Here is a 19,804-nt window from a genome sequence, read left to right on the forward strand (position 1 = left end):
CATATTAGATTGGCAATGTCGCATGTGGGCCAGGATGTGGGGAACAGCTCTCTGGGAGGTTGGTTGAACAGCCTAATAATTCCATATCTCACTGAGCCTGGAGAAATTCTCAGAAATTAGCTGAAAGAATTTCACTGTAGCGCTGTGGTGATGGTGAAAGTAGTGAAGCCATCTGGAGCCCCCGATAGGGTGCCATTAAATCAACCAGGTTCACGCAGCCCCTTCGATGAACAAGGTAAGATGCAGGCAATACTGACCTGAGAAGACAAGTAAGCAAATGATAGTACAGTATATTCAGTGTAACTTCAACGATTATGCTTTAAAAACTTAGTTCATTTCATTCTAGATTTACATATAGCAAAATGTAATGTATGCACAGGATAAAACCTGGAATGATGCTCACCAAATGGATAGCATCGTTTCCTTTGGGGTTGGAGGTGGAGAGTGATGTTCTCGTCATTGATAACATTTTCACGAAAACATATTCACATATGACATGTAATTGACAACTAGTAAGTCAAAAAGTTCAGCATAAAAGTACCATACAATGCAGCAATTCCTCTCCTAGAGGAATGAAAATATACACTTAAACAAAAACTTGTGCATGAATATTCACAGCAGCATTACTCACAATAGCCAAAAGGTGGAAACAACTCAAACATCCATCAACAAATCAATGGATAAACAAAATGTGGCCTATCCGCACAATGGATTTTCATCCATAAAAAGGAATAAAGTGCTGATACCTGCTACATTTCATTTATGTGAAACTTCCAGAATAGGCAAATCCACAGAAAGTAGATTAGTGGTTGCCAGCGCCTGGGGGAGGGGAAAATGGTGAGTAACTGCTTAGTGGTACCCTGTTTCCCTTTGGGGTGATGAAAATGTTCTAAAATTGGTGATGGTTATACTACTTGATAAAATTATTAAAAATCCTTGAATTGCACACTTGAAATGGGTGAATTTTATAATATGTAAAATATGCTTCAATGAAGCTGTTAAAAATAATAAATCAATCAAAAGGATACATTGTCCAAGCTGAGCCACTAGACTCAGCTGGACGAGGCACTGAGGGTGCATGCTAGGGAGAGGCCACGTGTGGGTTGGGGCTCCCTAAAAAGCAGATTTGTGCAGAGAGAACAAGCACATCATCATAGTGACCAGGCCCCGAGGGCTGCACCAAGGACAGCTGGGCTGGCACATCTGTCCAGCAGGCGAGAAACAGGGCAGCAAGAACTCCTCCCAAGGGATCACTGAGCCTGGGCTGTGTCTCCAGCAGCAGGTGGTCTTCATAGAGAGCAGACCCCTGCATGGGCAGGGCACAACACCAAGTGACCACCCCCTACAAGCTGCAGATAACCCTCATTGGGCAGTGAGCCATGTGGACTCTGCTGTTTCACTTTGGTGGGGTGCCCGGGGAGGCTTCCTGAGGAGCTGGTCCCTCTGTTGGGTGGGCAGCAGGCACCTGGGCCTTTCTCACCTGCCTTCAGGGAGAGGCTTTCCTGGTATCCTCCTGGCCCTCTGGGACATTCAAGAGCAGAGGCTGGCCAGGGATGGGCAAGGCCACCTGCTCATTCGTAATCCACAGAGTGGCCAAACCCTGGATGATGGCTTACAGCAGACATGGCCCCCAGCGTGTACAGAAAGGGCACATGGGGCTTCCCTGGTGGCGCAGTGGTTGAGAATCTGCCTGCCAATGCAGGGGACACGGGTTCGAGTCCTGGTCTGGGAAGATCCCACATGCCGCGGAGCAACTAGGCCCGTGAGCCACAACTACTGAGCCTGGGCAATGAAGAGTGGCCCCCGCTTGCCGCAACTGGAGAAAGCCCTCGCACAGAAATGAAGACCCAACACAGCCAAAAATAAATAAATATATTTATTAAAAAAGAAAAAAAAGAGAAAGGGCACATGCACCCACAGCACAGTGTTTACAGAAACGACAGCCAGTGGGCAGAGTCTTGTTAGCCTTCAGCTGGTGGGGGCGGGGAGCTGAGTCCCCACAACCTGCCACCCCCCAACCACGGCCAAGGCGGCCTCTCTGGCAGAGGTCACTACACCCAAGCTGGAGCCCGCCTCAGCCTGGCTTTGCCTACTCCCTGCTTGGAAGTCACTGAGGCCCCTCTCTGGGGCTGGAAGCCATGTGGGGCTGACATGTCCTCGGTTTCTGAGGCTGCCCAGAAGGGATGGGGGGTGAGAAACTATTATCATTCCACTTTGCAGAGAATTTAAACCAAAAGCACCCTTTGTACATCAGGACTTCCCCCGAAGGGGCTCCAGCAGCTGTAGGCCCCGCTGCCTGGTTCTCCATCACCAGGGACGAAGTGAGGCCAGCTGGGTCCTTCCCAGCACAGCTTGTGCAGCAGGCGTGACCATCCCTAGAACCTGTCCACGGAGTCTGATCCTGGGAGCAAGACTCAGTAACCTGTCAGGTGCTTCCTGTCCTCCTGATTTACTGGTTTCCTGTGCTGCTCCGGTTCCCTCTGACCTCCGACTTCCCAACCTCAGAGCAGAAAGGCACCGCAGGAACCCACAGGGTCTGGGGCAGTGGGGCCCAGTCAAGGGAGGGATGGCTGGAGGGGTGCCATTCCCTGCTGTCCAGGAGGCCCTGTGGGTGGAGGAGCCGGCCTCCAACGTAGCTGCATGCCCTTCTGCAAGGACGCTCTGGGACCCACTAAGTGCCAGGCCTGGCCCAGGGGACCTTGGAGGAACCTCAGGCCAAGGACAAAGCAGCCCAGAACAGCCCTCCGATCGCAGGTCCTGGGTCAGCCCTGCGAGGCGCCCAGGTGTTGGGTGGTCGAGGGTAACTCTGAGTCCCTCTGGAGGCCCCAGAGGTGTCTGGTGAAGAGCCCTGACAGTCTCCCCTGCAGTTCCCACACCCACTGGCTCCGAGTGAGGATGGGCGCCAGGCCTCCAGACTCAGCCTCTGTCCAGGAGGGAACAAACAAGTGGTCTGGGGTGCCTCCTTCCCCCCACTCCAGGATACCCAAAGCTGTCCACTCAGAAGGGCCTGGGGACCACCCATTGGGGCAAACAGACCTTGGCCCTGGTGCCCTAGGAGCTCTCACACAAGTGTCAGTTACTTGACCCCCAGTCCAGGCCTGCTGCCAGGAGAGGCCCCACTCAAGTCCTACAGGCAGAGGGCGTGGAAAGCTGTGTGTACCCAGCAAGAATCAATGGTGGACGCTGCCAGCTAGTGGGCCAGAGGGGGAGGAGGGACGGGACGGTCACGTGGTCGAAAATATCTCTGTACTAATCACTTGTTATGTAAAAGGGAGAGTAGCTTTGCAGAGAACCTGGTGGGTCAGGTTGACGTCACTGGTTTGGGCAGACACAGTGTTCCTCCCAAGGCAATGCCTGAGAAGGACACAGCGGCATTTACATGTTCACACTAAGAGCACAGGAACTGAATCTCAGAATCATCAGATGAACCCCACATAGGGACAGGCTACCAAGTGACTGGCTGGATCTTTGAGGACCCCAGTGCTGGGAAAGGCAGAGACGGGCTGTGGGGTGGCTGAGGGCAAAGGGTTCTTGAGACTGGCGCCCAGGAGCATGGGAAGCAAGGTGGCCCCACCCATGCTCCTTGCCGTGCCCTGGTTACACAGGTCAGTCCTTGGCTTTACAAGATATACACTGGGCATCTTAGGAGCACAATTAGGGGCAACTGATGATCAGATGGTTTAGAAAAGTTAGAGCACGAGCACGAAAAAGCAGCTGTGGCAGAACATTAGCCCCAGGGAATTTGCTGAAGGTTGTGATGTGCTAGCTGTTTCTTTGAGTTGAAATCACATCAAAGTAAGTTTTCAAGGACAGGAGGGAGCTGGCGGGAGTGAACTATGTGGCTCAGACCGCTTGCTTCAGCAGCTCACCTCCCCTCTCTGAGCTTGTCTCCACACTGGAAGAGCACAGGGCCCTTCTCTGTGGGTGGCCGTGAGGACCTGTCTGGGAGGTGGTGGCCCCAGCTGAAAAGGGAATCATCCACTTTTCAGGGCAGCCTGAGGATCAGCCTCGGAGAAGTTGTAGGACAAGGCTCTGCCAGGTCAGCGTGGCAGGGGTGGTCAGAGCCCTGGGTTGAGGATGAGGGGCCACAGATGAAGGCTGTCCCTAGGCAAGGGCTGTACAGGTCCAGGGACGACACACAGGATAGGAGCAGCCTAGGACATGCAGGTGGCACGTCTTGGTGGCTGCTAGTGGCTGGAGTGACCACTGTTCCCTCGGCCAGCTCTGGTGCCAGGCCTGGGCTGGCCCTTGGGAGATGGGCAGGCAGCCCCACACCTGGCATGAGAGTGACAGCTGCCAGAAAATGCCTGGAACACAGCCACCGCCGCCCAGCAGGCTGGGCGGAGCAGGGGAGAGAATTCAGCGGGAGGTGAGGCAGGCCCCATGGGCCATCTCTGTGTCTTGGCATCTAGTGACTGGGAAGGTGGCCCCAGAAATGCAGGTGATGGAGGCTCTTCTCAGCAGGCTCTGGGGTGTGGTCCTGCCCATCAGGAGCCATGTGGGGCCCTCTGCTGACCCTCAGTGGTGATGCAGGCCTGGCAGTTGCTGAGTGACCTTTGGGCTCCAACCCCCTTGCCTCCGTAGCCAGTACAGCAGGCACAGAGGAAGCCACCTGAGGGCCCCTGGAGGCTGCAGGTCAGGCAGAGTCCATCAGGGAGAGCCCCTTCCTGTGTGGAGTCCACAGGTTTCAGGTGGTGACAAATATATATATCAGAGCTCACCCCTGCTCCCAGAGAGGTCTGCACCCCTGCCCCCAGCCCTGCCCTGGGAGCTCCTCATGCCACGGCAAGGCCAAAACTGGAAAGCAAGTGGCCCTGGGTCCATCCATCCACACGAGGACATCTTCAAGAGGCCAGAGCCTACGTACACACACACCAGACCTGCAAAGAGGCCTGCTCTAGGGGACAGGGAGCCCAGTGCCCCGCAGCTTGGCAACAAACAGGAAACAGGCATGGTAATCATCTCAAGACAAAAAGTGGGGGCCAGCTGTCCCGCCACCCCAGGAGAAGGGGCGCCTCCCCAGACCCACTGCCCACGTGGTGATGGGAAGGCAGAGCGCACACTCCAAATATGTGGGAGGCTTTATTGTCCCAGCAGAAAAGACAGAGCCAGTACCCCTCCTGCCCGACCCTGGGCTGGTGGGGACTCCTCCAGGCCCCCTCCCACTGTGGCCCACAGCCAAGGAGCGTGGGTGGCAGAAGTGGACAGTCCCAAGTGCCTGGGATGGACAGAGAGCGCTGCCCCGCTGCCTACAGCATGAACATCTCCAACTCCACGATGACACACCGCATGTGACGCCAACCGCATCTTGAGGCTTCCTCCCCCTGGGGATTCTGGGGCTCACACCCACACTCAGATTCTGCCTGTGGCCAGCAGGGAGATGCAGCCTGAGTGCTAGGACCCCTCCCTGGGGGCTGCAGGAGCATCTGCCCAGGAGAAGCCGGTGAGCGAGATGGAAGATTTGCAGGGGTACAGGGCAGGAACGGGGCAGCCGGGTGCGTGGGTCTTTGCTGACAGCTCCAGGCACCCCATGTGGCCTGGCTTCACACAGGGACACCCAAAGCCCTGAGGGCAGCTCCTCCTGCAGAGCAGTCTCTCCAGGAGCATCAACAAGTAAGCCCTATGCGAATCAGGGCGTGAGGGGCGCTGCTGCCCAGGTTCCTGGAGCTGCTGGACTGCGCTGGGGTTCAGCAGTGGCTTGGATCCCCCAGACTGGCTGGCGGTAGCTCCACTGAGACAGCTGGAAGGCACTGGGGACCCAGGAGGGCATCCCCCAGAGAAGGAGATGCTTGGGGGCCAGAGTCTCAAGGACACTTGAGTGCACCCTGGGAAGGATCCCCTCCACGTCATGATAGGATGGGGCGCCAATGAGCAGCCAGAAAGACCTGCCAGCCCACCCCACTGGGAACGGGCATGGTGGGCAGAGGCAGGGCTCTGCACCCCCTCCTAGGGTCTGGGTATAGACTGGGGTGGGGGGCAGGACGGGGGTTCTGGATAGGCCTGGGGGGCCGGTGCGCACCAGGTTAACCGTGCCATCACAACAGGTCAGCAGGGGGTTCCCGAGGCAAATGTGCTGGTGCTGGAGCGTGGGCCGCTGGCCTGGCTGGCCGTTCCCGCATCCTCCTGCTCACTACTCCCACGACCTCAGAGACAGGAGGAGATGTGGCAGGCAGGGCCCCGGCAGGGCCTGCAGAGGCCCCAGGCAACCAGGGGCAGGAAGGCAAAGAGCAGGACCATGTGCTACCCTGACACCCTGGCAGGAGGTGGTGCTGGGCCGGCTGGTGGCCAGGGCCCCTCAGTCCTGCTTGTTCCCTCTCTGCCTCCAGGGGTAGATGAGCTCCCCGAAGAACAGCTTGCGGCACAGGGAACCCCAGGAGTGCTTGGGGTGGCAACCACAGGTGGGGAGGCGGTAGGTGTGCACCACGCGACTGTAGGGCAGGGGGTTTATCTGGAAGCACAAGGGCAGCGGTCAGCGGGACACAGCCCCCAACTCCCTGGGAGTCCAGCTCTCTAGGACCGGCAGGCCTGCGTGGGGGGTCCCTGGGCTGGACAACCATGGGGCAGGGCCAGCTCTGTGCCAGATGCGCTCTCACCTGGGGCACACGGGGGTCAGGGTGAGCGGCTTGGGAGGCAGGCTTGGGCCACGGTCAGGCGGGCTCCGCTCTGGCCCGGCTGCGGGGCACCGACCCCTCCATTCCAAGACTCACTCAGCTCCCTGGAGCCTCCTCAAGTGGGACTCAGGACACTCCCGAGAAAACCACACAGGGCCCAGCTGCCTCAGCATCTGACTTCTCCCCTCAGGCCAACCGGACACCTGCATTCAGCAACACCGGCACCTGGCCTGCTCCCTCCCGCTAGACAGGCCCCAGACTGCTTAAGATAAAGGAGCTCAACAGAGTAGGCCTCAGGCGTGTCCTGAGGCCTTTGCCAAGTCTCTGCTATTCTGCCTGGAAGGAGAGCCCGGGGGCCCAGGGCAGGAGACAGGGATGCAGGCCCAGCAGGCAGGTGCCCTGGGTGGCTGAGGGTGTCTGGCACAGCATACGGGACCCCATATATGGGCCCTGCTGGGGGAGGTTCCAGGCACAGAGGTTCATGGTGCCCAGAGGCCTTGGGGGTGGGCGAGTCTCCCCCGGGCCCCACCCCTCAGCTTTGCTGGGCCCTCCTGCCTGCACCTCACCCAGGCCTGTGAGGCCCACACCCAGGGCGGCACAGAACATGCCTCAGAACATGGGTGGCCTCATGGAGGGCAACAGCATGAGGGCTGTGTGGAGGCCTTACCTGCATCAGGAGGCGGAGGGGCCTGCCAGTCTCGTGCTCCAAGACTCGGAACTTCACCCCGGCTGTAAGGAGAGCAAGGTCCCCGTGAGGGAGGGCGGCCTTCCAGGGCTCCCAGGGCCCTGCAGGCCGCCCCCACCAGCGCTCCTGCTCCGAGCGGCATTCCGAGGGCTACAGGGTGCCCGGGCAGCAGCTCGCCTCTCCAGCCCGTCCTTCCCATCTGCCTCCTTGAGCGGCAGCCTGGCCCTCGTCAGGGCCTCCTGCAGAACTGCACTGAGAGACCAAAGCTGCGGGTCTAGCAGGCGGGGAAAAGCGGGCAGGTTGTGCTGCTTTCTGAGTAGGACAGGGGTTTTCCCAGAGTGGACGAGGCACTTGCTGGGTGGTGGGCACCCTGCTGGCATCTCAGTGCCTTCCAACTGCTGTGTGCACGGCTGACTCAGGGACCCACCACACTCTGGCCTGCAGTGTGGGCTCTCAAGCCTGGGGATTCCCAAGGCGGAAGGTCTTGAAAGGAGAAACAGGAGCTAATTATCAATTGATGAAGAGGCCCCAAGGCAAACTCGGTGGAGAGAAGAGGCGGCATCTGTGGCCTTTTATGTCAAGTTAAAAGGACTCTGCTCTAGCTGTGAGCTGAGGGCTGGGAGAGGAAGGTGCCGGGTCCAGGCTCTCCACCTGCCTGCTTCCAGGCGTGCTGAAGTGTGGGTGGGGGCTGGGGGACCAGGGAGCATGGGCAGCACTACACATGGGCCCCTGGCCTGGGCCACCTGGGGGTCTGTGGAGAACGTGGCTTGGAAAGAGGGTTTGAGGCCATCCAGCGGGCAGACTCAAGGCCCAAAGCCCAGGGAACATGCACATTCATGTCTTCTGACTCGGAACTGGCTGGGAGCAGCAGCCGTGAACTCTGGCGTGCGGCCGAGCTGCCATTTGCAAACTAGTCCAGGGGCTCCTGGGCATGCTGGTCAGCTCTGGGGCCGTGCCAGCAACTCCTCAAGTTTCCTGTTATGTTCAAAGCCCCTGAACCGGATGAGCCAACCCACAACTCAGTGACCAGTTGGGTCGGGCCTCCCTAGGCCTGCAGTGGGGACAGCCTCCTGTCAGGGGCATCTGGCCAACCCGTGGCTGGTGTCAGCATGCAAACAGGGGCATCACCTGCAGAGGGGATGACAGGAGCAGCTGAGCTGGTGCGTGTTGTCCCCGCAGGTGGTGGCCTGCTGGGGGCGGGGCGGGAGGCACGCCTGTCACACAGCTCTGGCCAGCCCGGCGTCCTCCACCCTGGCCGGTCCCCTCCAGGAGGAGAGGCACCAGCAGGCACACACAGCTCCACACAACCACACGAGACACGTCTTTTCTGAGCCACTTTCAGGCACCACCTACAGGACTACTGCAGACAGACCTCAGAGCAAACGTCCACACTCGTCACAGGGGAGGCTGAGGGCTGCCTATGTGGCCTCTGAACCTGAGGGCAGGGAGCCTCTCCCTCCAGCTCAGGCCCCGGGACCAGGTTCTTGTCCTCCCTGCCCGCCCCACACACGGCTGCATCCAGGGCCCGCAGGTGCGCCGCCTAGCCAGCATGCAGACCTACCTGCGAGCCTGTAGGGCCGGCAGAGCCGGAGGCCGAGTGAGTACAGTGGCAGGGAGTTGATGAGGTCCACAAGCAGATGGATCAGGCCCTGTACAGCGACCACCAGGAGCCGGAGCTGCATCACAGACAGTGCTCAGGGTCTCTGACCTGGGACTGTGGCCACAGCCACACTGCATGCCCCTGAGCAGAACAGCCTGACGGGTCCCAAGAGGAGGGCAGGGACCCCCGCCCTGAACCTGAGGCCTGAGCACAAGGAGGCAGGGAAGCCACAGGCTGGAGCGGTCTGCCCTGCTGCCAGGTCAGAGGAGGTGGTGCTCCAACCCAGGGAAACATGCCACTGGGCCCTCAGCCCAGCCACCCGGGGGCCACTCCCCTCCTGCTGTCTGTGCTCGCCTCCCCCATAACACGGGAGACCCCTGCCCTCTGTGAACCCAGATGCGTGTCCCAGAGCAGTAGTGGGTGGTGTCCCCCGCGGGTGGGACCCCTGCCTGTTCCAGGGCCAGCACACACTGCCCAGAGTCCAGAACAGCCACACCCCATGTGGCCGGCAGGGATGGACGACCTGCCCACAGCTGCTAGCAGTCACCACTCCAAGCACTGTGGGCTAGGTCCACTGGCCAGGTGACACGCCCAGCACCCCCATGGTACACAGCACTTGGCTCACCAGGGTGAACACCAAGTAGTACAGGGCCGTGGTGGGCAGAAGGAAGACCAGGATGGTGAACAGCAAGGTCCCGATGAACAGCTACAGGGAGAAAGGATGCCAGCATCAGCGACAGCCCTGCCAGCACTGGGCACACCCGATACCCATCCCACTAAATCCGTCCTGTAATTGAGCAGAGATGGAACGCCTGCCAGCTTCCTGAGACCACTTGGGGAAGCCCACTCAGGACAGCTCTCTCCAGTACTGGGAGGGACACCTGCCTCCAGACCCGGTGACACATGGGGTGACAGGGGTTGGGGAGACCAGCTGACAGGGTATACAGCCCGTACACTAAAGACAGGAGGGTGGTGAAAATTAGGCAGCAAAAAACGTGCCCTGGAAGGCAGCACTCAGGGTCCCTGTGTCAGGTCTGAGCAAGCTAATGGGACTAGCCAGAGCCAAGCCCTGTGCAAGGTCAACTTAAGCACCTGCAGCCCCGCAGCCTCCTGAGAGCAGGGTCCATCCCCGCCTGGGCAAGGTTCGCCCTGTCTGAGGTCCTGCATACACCCTACCCCTTGCAGCTCCCCATACACCCCGGAGCCCTGCAAAACAGGAGTGAGGCTGCCCCTTGTGGTGCCTGAGCAGTTGCACCGGCCCATCGGAAGGGGCAGCTGGACTGGAGCTGGAGCCGGTACCTGGTCCAGGTCATAGGAGCAGGAGTCCACGCGCTGGCGCAGAACATTCCACTTCTTCCCTCGGAACAGGCGCCAGAGTGAGGACAGGCCATGGATCTTCAGGCAGTATAGCCTGCAGGACGTGGTACCATCAGAGCTGGGCTGGTGACCCCATGCCCACCCGGCCCCGGAAGCCTGTCTGTGGTGCCCAGGGCTCGGGGGGCTGCACTGGGTCAGCCCGCAGGAGTGGGGGGGTGCACACCCACCTGGCGCCATAGACATAGAAGCAGTAGATGTGGAAGGTGAGGAGGGCTATGATGTCTGAGAGGATGGACAGGGCGACCGTCAGGCCCAGGCAGGCTGAGAGGCCCACATGCCACAGGATGCGCTCAATGAAGGGGGACATGAGGTGGATGTAGCCTGGTGGGATGGGGGTCAGCCTTGAGGGGGGAGCCCAGGGAGGTCCTGGTCCCCCCCAAGCCCACCATGAGGATGGCTGCCCCAAGCTTCTGGAAACTGTGAGTGGCCAGCACAGCATAGCAAGGCTCCACACATGGGATGCTGGGTCAACAGGAAGCAGAGACCAAGGGGACAGGGCCTGGCTGGGCCCCACTGCCCCCCCTCAGCCAGGGTCTATGTCCCCGGGGGCACGGGCTTCAGGAGCCAAAGTGCGGGTCAGTGGGGCTGGGTGAAACCCCGAGGCGGCCCGCCTGACCGCTGGCACTCACTGATCCACAGGTGGATGTGGTACAGGAAGAAGCGGCCCAGCACCTGGTCCAGCGCCCGGTTCATCTTGAGCCCAGCGGGTGCGCCCATCAGCCACTGTAGCAGATGCTGGAGCTCCTCGGCCACGTGCTGCGAGGACACATGAGGGCCACACCGTCCATCAACTGGCCCCACCCCAGTTACCCATCTGGGTGACCCTGAGTGAGAGTGAGGGGGTCAAGCCCATCAGGGGCCCCCGTAGAAGGCGGGCAGGGAGGAGGTGGGTGCTGGAGGGTCCCGCAGAGGGAAGAACAATGTCAAGTGAGGACCAGAGATAGCACAGGGACCCTCACAAGCAAGCAGGGAGGCCAACTACTGTCCTGGCCGCCCCAGGAGGAAAGCTGTGCCAGCCCTGGGAGGCAGGCCTGCAGGACTCCTGGCCTCATCCCCAACACTGAGGCCACAGGACCGACATCCCTGCCCCAGAGTCTGCCACCTCCCTCCCACGTACCAATGCAGGCCTTTTCCAACCCTGGGTGAAGGCCTCTGCCGTGTCAGGAGCAGTGAGAAGGGGAACAGAATGTTCTTTATAAATAGACCTTATTTAATATTTAAAGGATAAGAGCTTGGCGTCAGGAAGAGGCTTTCATTTTTAAATTAAATATTTATATTTCTGAGCAATTTTGCAAAAGGGAGGCCTAGGATGAAGCTGGCCAAAAGGCAGAGCACCCTCCTGCCTCCTGGGCCAGGCTTCCCTGAGAAGCTATGGGACTCTTGGCCTGTAGGGGCTCCTGCCTGCAGGGTCCTGGCCTGGCCACAAGCAGGCCCAGTGCACACTTGTGCCTGGACGCTGATGACAGCAGGCAGCAGCTGAGTCCACAAGGACCTCGCAGCCAGGCTGCAGCGGCTCTACCACACCCAGGGCCAGGAGCCCCACAGAGGCCTGGGCAGAGGGGGAGGGGGGGTGGGGCACTGAGGGACCAGAGGGGCTGCCCTAGGCAAGAAGACAATCTCCCAATAGAAGTGACAGGGCCTCTGAAGGAGGCAAAGAAGATGAAGGCTCAGAGCCAGCACGGACAGACAGTGGGAGGATGACTGTGGAAGGGAGAGGAGGCTGGGGCGGTGCCCAGGCCCTGGGAGCGGCGCACAGACTGTGCAGGGCAAGTTCAGGAGCACAGCCGATGAGCTGGTGCCTCTGGCTCTCAGCATGGGAGATGCAGAACTGGTGTAGGCATCAGGGTGGGAGGCTGAGCTCGACCACACAGACACCGGCACGCACACAAGGTCTCTGTGATGCTGACTGTGCAGAGCGCCCAGGCCAAAAGTGAGCCACCCCGAAGAACCAGGAGAGCAGAAATGGTCATGCACGGTGGGGAGGCAATGGGGATGCCATGACACTGAGCCTGGCAGGGAGGTGGCTCCCCCTAAAAGTCTCCAACACAAGGGGGCTCCAGACAGGCCACCTGCAGGAAGAGGCCAGGAGCTGGAGGGCCCAGGTCTACACAGCCCCACCTATTCTGTAAGACCCAGCAGCTCCTAGGGGACTTGTCTGGGGTCAGGGGTGAGCTGCTCTGGCTGGCTGAGGGGGCTCTGCTGCCCCCAGGAAGGGTCCTGCCCCCCAACCCTGGGAAACAGGTGTTCAAGTACACCTCAACCAACTCACGTCAGCCACAGGGATGAGGGCATCAGCCAGCTGCCCGATGAGGTCCTTCCTGTGGAGCCAGGACAGCAGCGTGAGGCCAAGGGCCACATCCAAGAGCACAGAGACAAGCATGTTGGCCTTCCTGGAAGGAGGGGTCCAACAGGAGCGAGTGGTGAGGATGGCGTGGCCAGAAAGGGTCAGCTTGGGCAGGCCTGCTGTGGGGAAGGGGCTGGGCCCGTGGCGCGTCTGGCCACTGTGGAGGAGACCAGGGCAGGACCCGCACCTCATCAGCTGGGCGGGGTTCTTAGCCTTCCGGGTGCTGAAGATGAGTGTGAGCTGCTCCAGCCGGTGCCTGAGCTGCTCGCACGTGGAGAGTTTGCTCCAGATGAAGGACAGTGGCCACAGCTTGAACACCCTGCGGAGGAGGGGAGAAGGATGGACCTCCGGGTCTCTGGGGTTCTTCTGCCCAACAGGGAGGGAGGGCCGTCTCAGCCGTGGCCAATATCCCTCAACGTGCAGAGAGGAAGGGCCCTGGTCTCCCCAAATACCAGTAGCCACACTCCTGAACTCAGCGGGGCGGGGACACGGGGGGAGGACCCAGGTGGGCAGCCCAGCGGGGGTTGCGGTCACTCACAAACATCAACTGGGAACGCAAGGTGCTGACTCCAGGCACTGAAGCTGAGTGCCTGCCGGACGCGTGTCCGTGTCAAGGGTTTCAGCTGACCTGACTGCTCAACGAGAATTATCTCTCACGCAGCAAAGAAAGAACCAGACACTTCACAGACATGAAGGCATTGAGGGGAGATGTTCTCAAGCAAAGATGGACAAAGCGTCCAATGGCAACTCAGAGCCTAGCTCCCACCCAGAGCCCCACTGCCGGCAGGAGGGACCTAAAGGGCTCGTGCAAAGTGCAGAGCTGCCAGATGATCACGCTCAGGCCCTCGGGAGGAAGGAGGTCTTGACCTTGAAGGTTTGAAGCTTCTGTCCTCAGCCAAGCCACTCTGACCCAATTCCAAGAGTGACGTGTGGTCTGCACTGCACCCCCCATTCCAGTCCAGTGGAAGGCAGCCTCGCATGGGCTGCAGAGACCCCCATGCAGGGTCTCCCCGAGGTTCAGACCAGCCCTGGGCAGCACCTGCACCTGCCCTGGGCAGCAACAGCCATGCCCCACATGGACGTCACAGGGCTCCTGACCTCCGCCAACAGCCAGCACCTGCCTACCTAAGGGGCAGATCGGGATTCGGGGCACTCAAGCGGTTCATAACCTTTCTTGCTTTCTTTGAGAGCTGACAAAAGGAATTTCTCTTCCCAAAGTTGCACGCAGGCCCAGACACACTTTCACACGATTCATTCCAAGGGGCTGTGAAGCTCTGAAACCCACCGCTCAGGACAGGATACCCAGCAGCCCCCACAGCCCAAGGTGGTGTGCACACGTAGCTGCTGGGGTCTCTCTGCAGGGACAGGCCCGAGCACTCCCAGAGCCCCTGGTGAGCCGGCGAGGCCAGTCCCCAAACCTGACAGTCGAAACCCTGGACCTCAGGATGCAGCACAGTTGTCCCATACCAGGTGGTACCACCAGGGAGGTGGCTTCTCATAGAGAGAGGGTCCTGTGGCTAACTCGCCAGAACACCCACGTGCTGCCCCAGCATCCTCAGGGCCCCCAGGGGCTTTTACAAATCCCTTGACCAGGCCCGCAGCCAGGAGTGTTCCGGTAATTCTAGAGAGCGGCCCAGGCTGGGGACCACACCCCCAGCCCCACAGACAGCAAGTGGATGCTGTCCCACAGCCTCCCAGGGCTGCCTCTCCTGCGAGGTCGGGGCCAGGGAAGCAGGTGGGCCTGTGGGTCTGCAGGACAAGCAACTTGCCAGCAAGGCAAACAGTGGCCGCTGCGCGGCAACAACCCGGTCTGTTCATCATCTAATTCTCCTTTCAGGGACCTGAGTTGTCTGAGGGTCACCATGTATCCCTACTCAGTGTGTCCCACGCAACCACAGGGGCTTCCAGGAAGCCTAGCTTTGCCACAGGAGCGAGGGACACCAGAACAGAAACCACCACTAGGGTATCCTCTGAGCTACAGTGCGGAGGGAGCGTGGGATGAGAGCAGGGGTGCAGGGGGCAGCGGTAAGCTTCAGACGGGCCATCTGGGCCTCCATGATCCCTGCACACCAAGGGGTGGGCCTAGGCCTCAGGGGCCCAACTCTCCCTTGCCTGGCCAAGGGGCACCTACCGACAGGAGCTGGCAGCTGAGATGAGAGACAGCAGGCAGGCCAGAAACAGGCAGACAGGCCCTGCTGCCCACTTGGCCAGCTCCACGAGGATGCTAGCCTCCATGCCCTCCGACTGCCAGTGGCTCAGCCGCACGGGGCCCTCATTGAACCGGTCACTTTGGAAGAGTGCCTCGCTACGCGCCACTGTGTCAAAGACAGCAGCCAGGCCCCCCGCGCTGGCTGTGGTGTCCCCAGCCTGGCGGTCGGGCAGGGCCATGGGCGGGTGCAGTTGGGACAGCAGCACCTTGCGCTGGTCGTAGAAAATAAGCATGACCTGGTCCTCGCCGGAGGCGGCAGGGGAGGCGGGCCCCCGCCAGTGGGTGGCCTTGCAGCTCCAGGACTTGCTGCCTCTCTCCCGGCATAGCTGGAACCAGGGCTTGTGGGAGAAGATGGCGCCCAGGCCCTCCAGGAAGTGGCCCAGGCTCTCCTCCAGCTCTTGCCGGCGGTGGCACCAGGTGCCCAGCACAGTCACGCCCACCTGACTGGCCTGCTGCACCTGGGCCAGGAGCTCCTTGACCTGGACGGGGATGAAGGGGAAGTGCACCACAGCCAGGACCACGGCACTGCTCTGCTCCGGGACCCACCGTCCAACCAGGAGGCCGCTGTCCGCCGAGGCACAGCACGTGGGGAAGAAGGCCTTGAGCACCATGCCGGGGCCTCTGGAAGAGAGGAGGGGCTCAGCTCAGAGCTGCTGCCGGTGCCACTGTGCCCCGAGGACCCGGGGTGGCTGGCAGTGCCAGGGCTGCAGGTCCTGGCCAACAGGTGGCCCTGACAGACACATCCACGTGGCCACTGGGCCCATAGGTGGGGGCAACCAGCTTTGGGTCTGGTCACGAGGCTGGCAGGGGGGCCCAGCTGTCCATCTCTGCCCCTGGCTGCTGTGAGTACAGGCCCAGGCCACTCCCATTCCTACCCTGAGGCAGGGCAACGCTTCCCCACTCCAGACACAGGCAGGCTGATACAGATGAGGTCACGTGACCTGCTCAGCACCACTCACAGGCTGTGCCGGGGTGAGCACAAGGGTTTAATTTTTGTTTTTAGGGAACTGATTAGTTTTTGATGTGTAGCACATGGAAAAATCTACAATCTCATTAACAATTAAAGTAATTTAAATATCTAACAAACCGTGATTTACTTACTAAGCTAGCAAGAATAAAGATGAACATTTAAACAAATTGCCGCTGAGCTGAGGGAAATCAGATGCGTCCACACCGCTGGCAGCTGTGGGCATTGGTACAGGTGCGCCAGAAGATGCCTGGGGACATGCCTGGTGCCAAAGCCCACCTCCCTTCCCAGTGAGCCCCCTGGGGGAGCCTTGGTGCTCAGGGAACAGGTTCAGCTCCATGGGGCTTCTGCTTCTATCCCAACCCTCCAGCCTGCGGCTGTGCCCATCCTTCCCTGGGAGCCCCATCCTCTTGTCACAGCTGAGCACCTCCTTCAGGACTACCTATTCCCGCAACCAGGCAGTGTTCTAGAAATGGGGGTGGGAGAAGTTCTCCAGCCCTGGAGAATGGCTGAGGGGACACCAGCCTTCCCAGGACCTCTGAGCAGCAATAACATCCCCAAGCAGCTGCAATTCCTGAATCCTGTGGGACTGTGAGCCCTGCCTTGCACAGGAGTCAGCTCACTGCGGATGTGGATTCTCAGTAAGCAACTCATTTCCCACCTGAGCCCTCCTAGACAGGGCCTGACGGGCAGGAGGTTCACCTTGGTGAGGGTTCACCTTGGAGCTCGCCCTTTCCTAGACACTAACGACCCCACTGTGTCAGCACAAAGGGCAGAGAAGCTGCCCTGAGCTAAGACCCCCAAGTTGGAGATACACCTGAGGGAGGGACACAGGCCTCAGACTGAGCCTGGTCCTCCAGGCCCCAGTGCTCAACAGGCCCTTGGAGAGAGGGGGAGAGAGAGGGACACACATGTTGGGGAGGTGCGACATTGAGGGAGCCCTTTCCTGAGGATCAGGGGGGCTGTGGGAGGAGCCTCAAATGCCCAGGGCTTAAGAGGCAACTGGTAGGACTTCCATGGTGGCACAGTGGTTAAGAATCCGTCTGCCAATGCAGGGGACACGGGTTCGAGCCCTGGTCTGGGAAGATCCCACATGCCGCGGAGCAACTAGGCCCGTGTGTCACAACTACTGAAGCCTGCGCGCCTAGAGCCCACGCTCTGCAACAAGAGACGCCACCGCAGTGAGAAGCCCACACACCACAATGAAGAGTAGCCCCCACTCGCTGCAACTAGAGAAAGTCCACCCACAGCAACGAAGACCCAACGTAGCCAAAAAATAAATAAATTAAAAAAAAAAAAGGCAACTTGGTGAAGCCGCTTTCCTCCCCTGCAGTCCAGAGTGGGGCTGGAGGGGCGAGGCTTCTCCCACCTGTGGGTTTTGACTGAAAAGCATCCCTCTGAGTCCAGCAGCAGCTGGACTCCCAAATACCCCTCCCCCCCAGAGACCAGAGAGGGCAGGCAACATGGGTGTCAGCAGGGGAAAGCCTGGAGCCCAAAGGCAGCCCCGGGGCTAAGTTCCTGTGGCCATCAGCAAGGGCATCAAGGACCACCTTGTCTTCCTGACACTTCTGCACGGGCATCGTGAGAGACACAGAGCAATTCTGCCTGTGAGGATCCCAGTACATCTCGCTTGGTGACCACCATAGGGGACCAGCCATCATGGTCCAAGCCTCTCAGCACCAGCCTGTCGGGACCCACCAGCTCAGCCAAATGGCACAATCACACCCTGCTCAGGGACTTCTTTCACAGGAGCTAAGGAAAACTGCCCAGAGCTACTGTCAGAAAATAAACACAACTGGCCTAACACTGAGCAGATGCTCTGGGCGAAGCTGGTTACACGGTGGGTTCACTTTCAGAAAATTCACTGAGCTGTACACATACGATCTGTGCACTTTCTTTGTGTGTTTTATGCTTCATCTACAAAGTTTACCTTGAAAAAAAAAAGCTCCTCATGTCTGGGGAAGAGCGGAGGGCAGAGGTTGGTGTTCCCATCTATGGGGTAGTGAGAGAGAACTCTTAAATCACGGGGTAAGTTCCCATCCCCACCACTACCTCAGCCTCTGGGAGTGACCAACACAAAGAAGTCTGCTCAGATCAGACAGCCAGGAAAAGATGAAAGAGGAGGCAATCGATAGCAGAGGTGCAGATGGGAGAAAGCGGGGCAGTAACACGCAGCCGTGTGCATCTTTAAAGACTGTGATAAAAACAAGGGCACAGGCCTGGGAAAGCTGCCTCTGTTATGAATGACACCTGGTTCCCTGTGACCCAGCCCATTCCAGATCAGTCAGGGCATGCAGTCACTAGAACGACCCTCCCCGCATAACCTGAACTCAACCATCTACCTTGTGAAGTGGACATCCTGTCATCCTCCACAAGACCTGATTCAGAGCAAAAGCCCAGTTATGACTGGCCAGGGACATCTAAATGGCTAAAACCATCCTCTGCGGAGCCTCCTGGTCACTGCTCCTCAGTAGCTCACAAGAATTCATTGTTACTCCATGTGTTTGTGTTTAAAAAACAACAGGCATTCAGTAAAGAATGCTCTTCCCCACAGGCTCTGGTTTTTGCCCTGTACTGCAGTCAGGAACAACTGTAAAGCTCTGACAGCCAGTTCCATTGACCATGAATGCCCTTCCAAAGGGTCCACAGAGGGACCCGGGTTGGGGTGGGCCAGAGGGAACCGGCCGGCCGCCCTTCACCCCACAGGGCGGGGGTCCAGACTCCCCGCCAGGGCATCCACGCGGCCCGTGGGGCTGGGAGGGCGGGCTCCTGCAGGGGCTGGTGGGTCCTCACTGCCCTCCCAAGTCTCAGGCCCACCCTGGCCGGCGGCCGGCGGCGTCCCCATTTTACAGATGAGGAAATAGAGGCTCCGAGAGGCAAAAGGCCTGCGCCGCCTCCGGGAGGAGGCTCCGGAGACCCTCGGGCTCCCGGCCCTGCTTCCGCGGCCGCCGCGGCAAGAGTCGGGGCCCACAGCCCGGCGGGGTCGGCTCCCCAAGGTCGCGCCGCAAGGACGCCGGCCCGCCCCCCGATTGCTCACCGGCTGCTCCCCGGGTCCGCGCCCTCAGCTGGCGGGGTCGGGGTGGGGTTGGGGACCGCGTCGGGCGGGCCCGGGCGGTCAGCAGCACTCGCCGCCCCCAGCCCCGCCTCGGCGGCGCCGCGGAACACGAGCCCCATTTCCGTCCGCTCCCGGCGTTGCCGCGCGACGGTCCGGCCCCAAAGGCACCCGGGCTGCCCTCCGGCCCTCGCCCGAGCGTTCCGTGCACGCAACGTTCCGGTCGCCAGAGCCGGTGGCCCGTGCGCGCAGCGCCCTTGTCTCTACTGCGTCCTTGTCCTCCCCATGCCCTGTGCACAACGTCCTTGTCCCCCATGTCCTTGTCCCCCTCGCAGCATCTTTGTTCCCCCTCCAGTCTACCCACAGTGTCCCCAACACCCCTGCCTTCCAGTTCCCCACCTTCCCACAGCCACCAAACCTCCCCCATGCCTGGTTTCTTCATCTGAGGGATCCAGTAGACCTGACATTTGAGGGTCCCAGACTTCATCTTGTCTCCACCATCCCAGGGTGAAAGGATCCCCAGGCCCTGGGTAGGGTCCCAGAAAAAGCTGCCACCCCAGCCCCAGACTGGCCCCTTTGCACCCTAGTCCCTGTAGAGGCCAAGTGAGCTACGAAGGTTGGAGGGCCAGCCCAGGGTCTGAAGCCATCTGATCTGATGGTCAGGAGGCGTCCCTGGCCCCTCCTGTTCCAGGGGACAATACCCCTAGCACCAGCAGCAACTACTAAAGTTTACAGAGCACCTGCCCCACACACTTCCTTACACTGACCCACTTAATACTGCCCCACCTTTGCAGGGGCTGGGACATATGGAGGGGACCTTGTCAGGCAATGGCCTAAACCACAGACCCCTGAGACCATCCCCTCACCAGCCCCCAGGGGCAGGACTAGGCACTGGCCCTTTCCCCTGAAGACCACCCACTGGAACTAGGAGCCTGGCTGGGCTCCTGACTCAGAGTAAT

General features: G+C 59.9%; 1 protein-coding gene across 4 annotated transcripts; it reads right to left on the minus strand.

Annotated features, from left to right (window-relative positions):
• Positions 1 to 18: 18 nt before the first annotated feature.
• Positions 19 to 18,988, minus strand: PIGQ (phosphatidylinositol glycan anchor biosynthesis class Q). 4 transcript variants are annotated; one of them, XR_004522043.2, is made up of 12 exons: positions 18,831 to 18,988; positions 14,749 to 15,447; positions 12,805 to 12,936; positions 12,543 to 12,663; positions 10,903 to 11,029; positions 10,441 to 10,594; positions 10,196 to 10,307; positions 9,522 to 9,602; positions 8,858 to 8,972; positions 8,425 to 8,486; positions 7,279 to 7,340; positions 6,362 to 6,448 (listed from the first exon to the last, which is right to left on the minus strand). XR_004522043.2 is itself a non-coding variant. In XM_033839590.2 (11 exons), exons 1-11 carry the CDS (start codon positions 18,965 to 18,967, stop codon positions 201 to 203), a joined length of 1,797 nt encoding a protein of 598 aa, XP_033695481.2. In that variant the 5' UTR covers positions 18,968 to 18,988; the 3' UTR covers positions 19 to 200. The 4 variants fall into 4 exon arrangements, 3 of the variants coding, with proteins under 3 accessions (XP_033695481.2, XP_033695480.2, XP_033695479.2); XM_033839590.2 differs by lacking the exons at positions 6,362 to 6,448; positions 8,425 to 8,486 and adding an exon at positions 19 to 257; XM_033839589.2 differs by lacking the exon at positions 8,425 to 8,486 and having other exon boundaries at positions 6,163 to 6,448; positions 12,543 to 12,591.
• Positions 18,989 to 19,804: the final 816 nt, after the last annotated feature.

The sequence above is a fragment of the Tursiops truncatus genome, chromosome 15 (genome assembly GCF_011762595.2).
Source record: "Tursiops truncatus isolate mTurTru1 chromosome 15, mTurTru1.mat.Y, whole genome shotgun sequence".
NCBI lineage: Eukaryota > Metazoa > Chordata > Mammalia > Artiodactyla > Delphinidae > Tursiops > Tursiops truncatus.

What these genes read in the sequence shown, in the direction of transcription:
- PIGQ (XM_033839588.2), bottom strand. Translation starts at nt 18,967, where the DNA reads ATGGGGCTCGTGTTCCGCGGCGCCGCCGAGGCGGGGCTGGGGGCGGCG. An exon ending in TCAGCTGCCAGCTCCTGTCG is followed by an intron (nt 12,937 to 14,748) that starts GTAGGTGCCCCT and finishes CCTCCTCCGCAG; the next exon opens with GGTGTTCAAGCTGTGGCCAC. An exon ending in CCCTCATCCCTGTGGCTGAC is followed by an intron (nt 11,030 to 12,542) that starts GTGAGTTGGTTG and finishes GTGTCCTCGCAG; the next exon opens with CACGTGGCCGAGGAGCTCCA.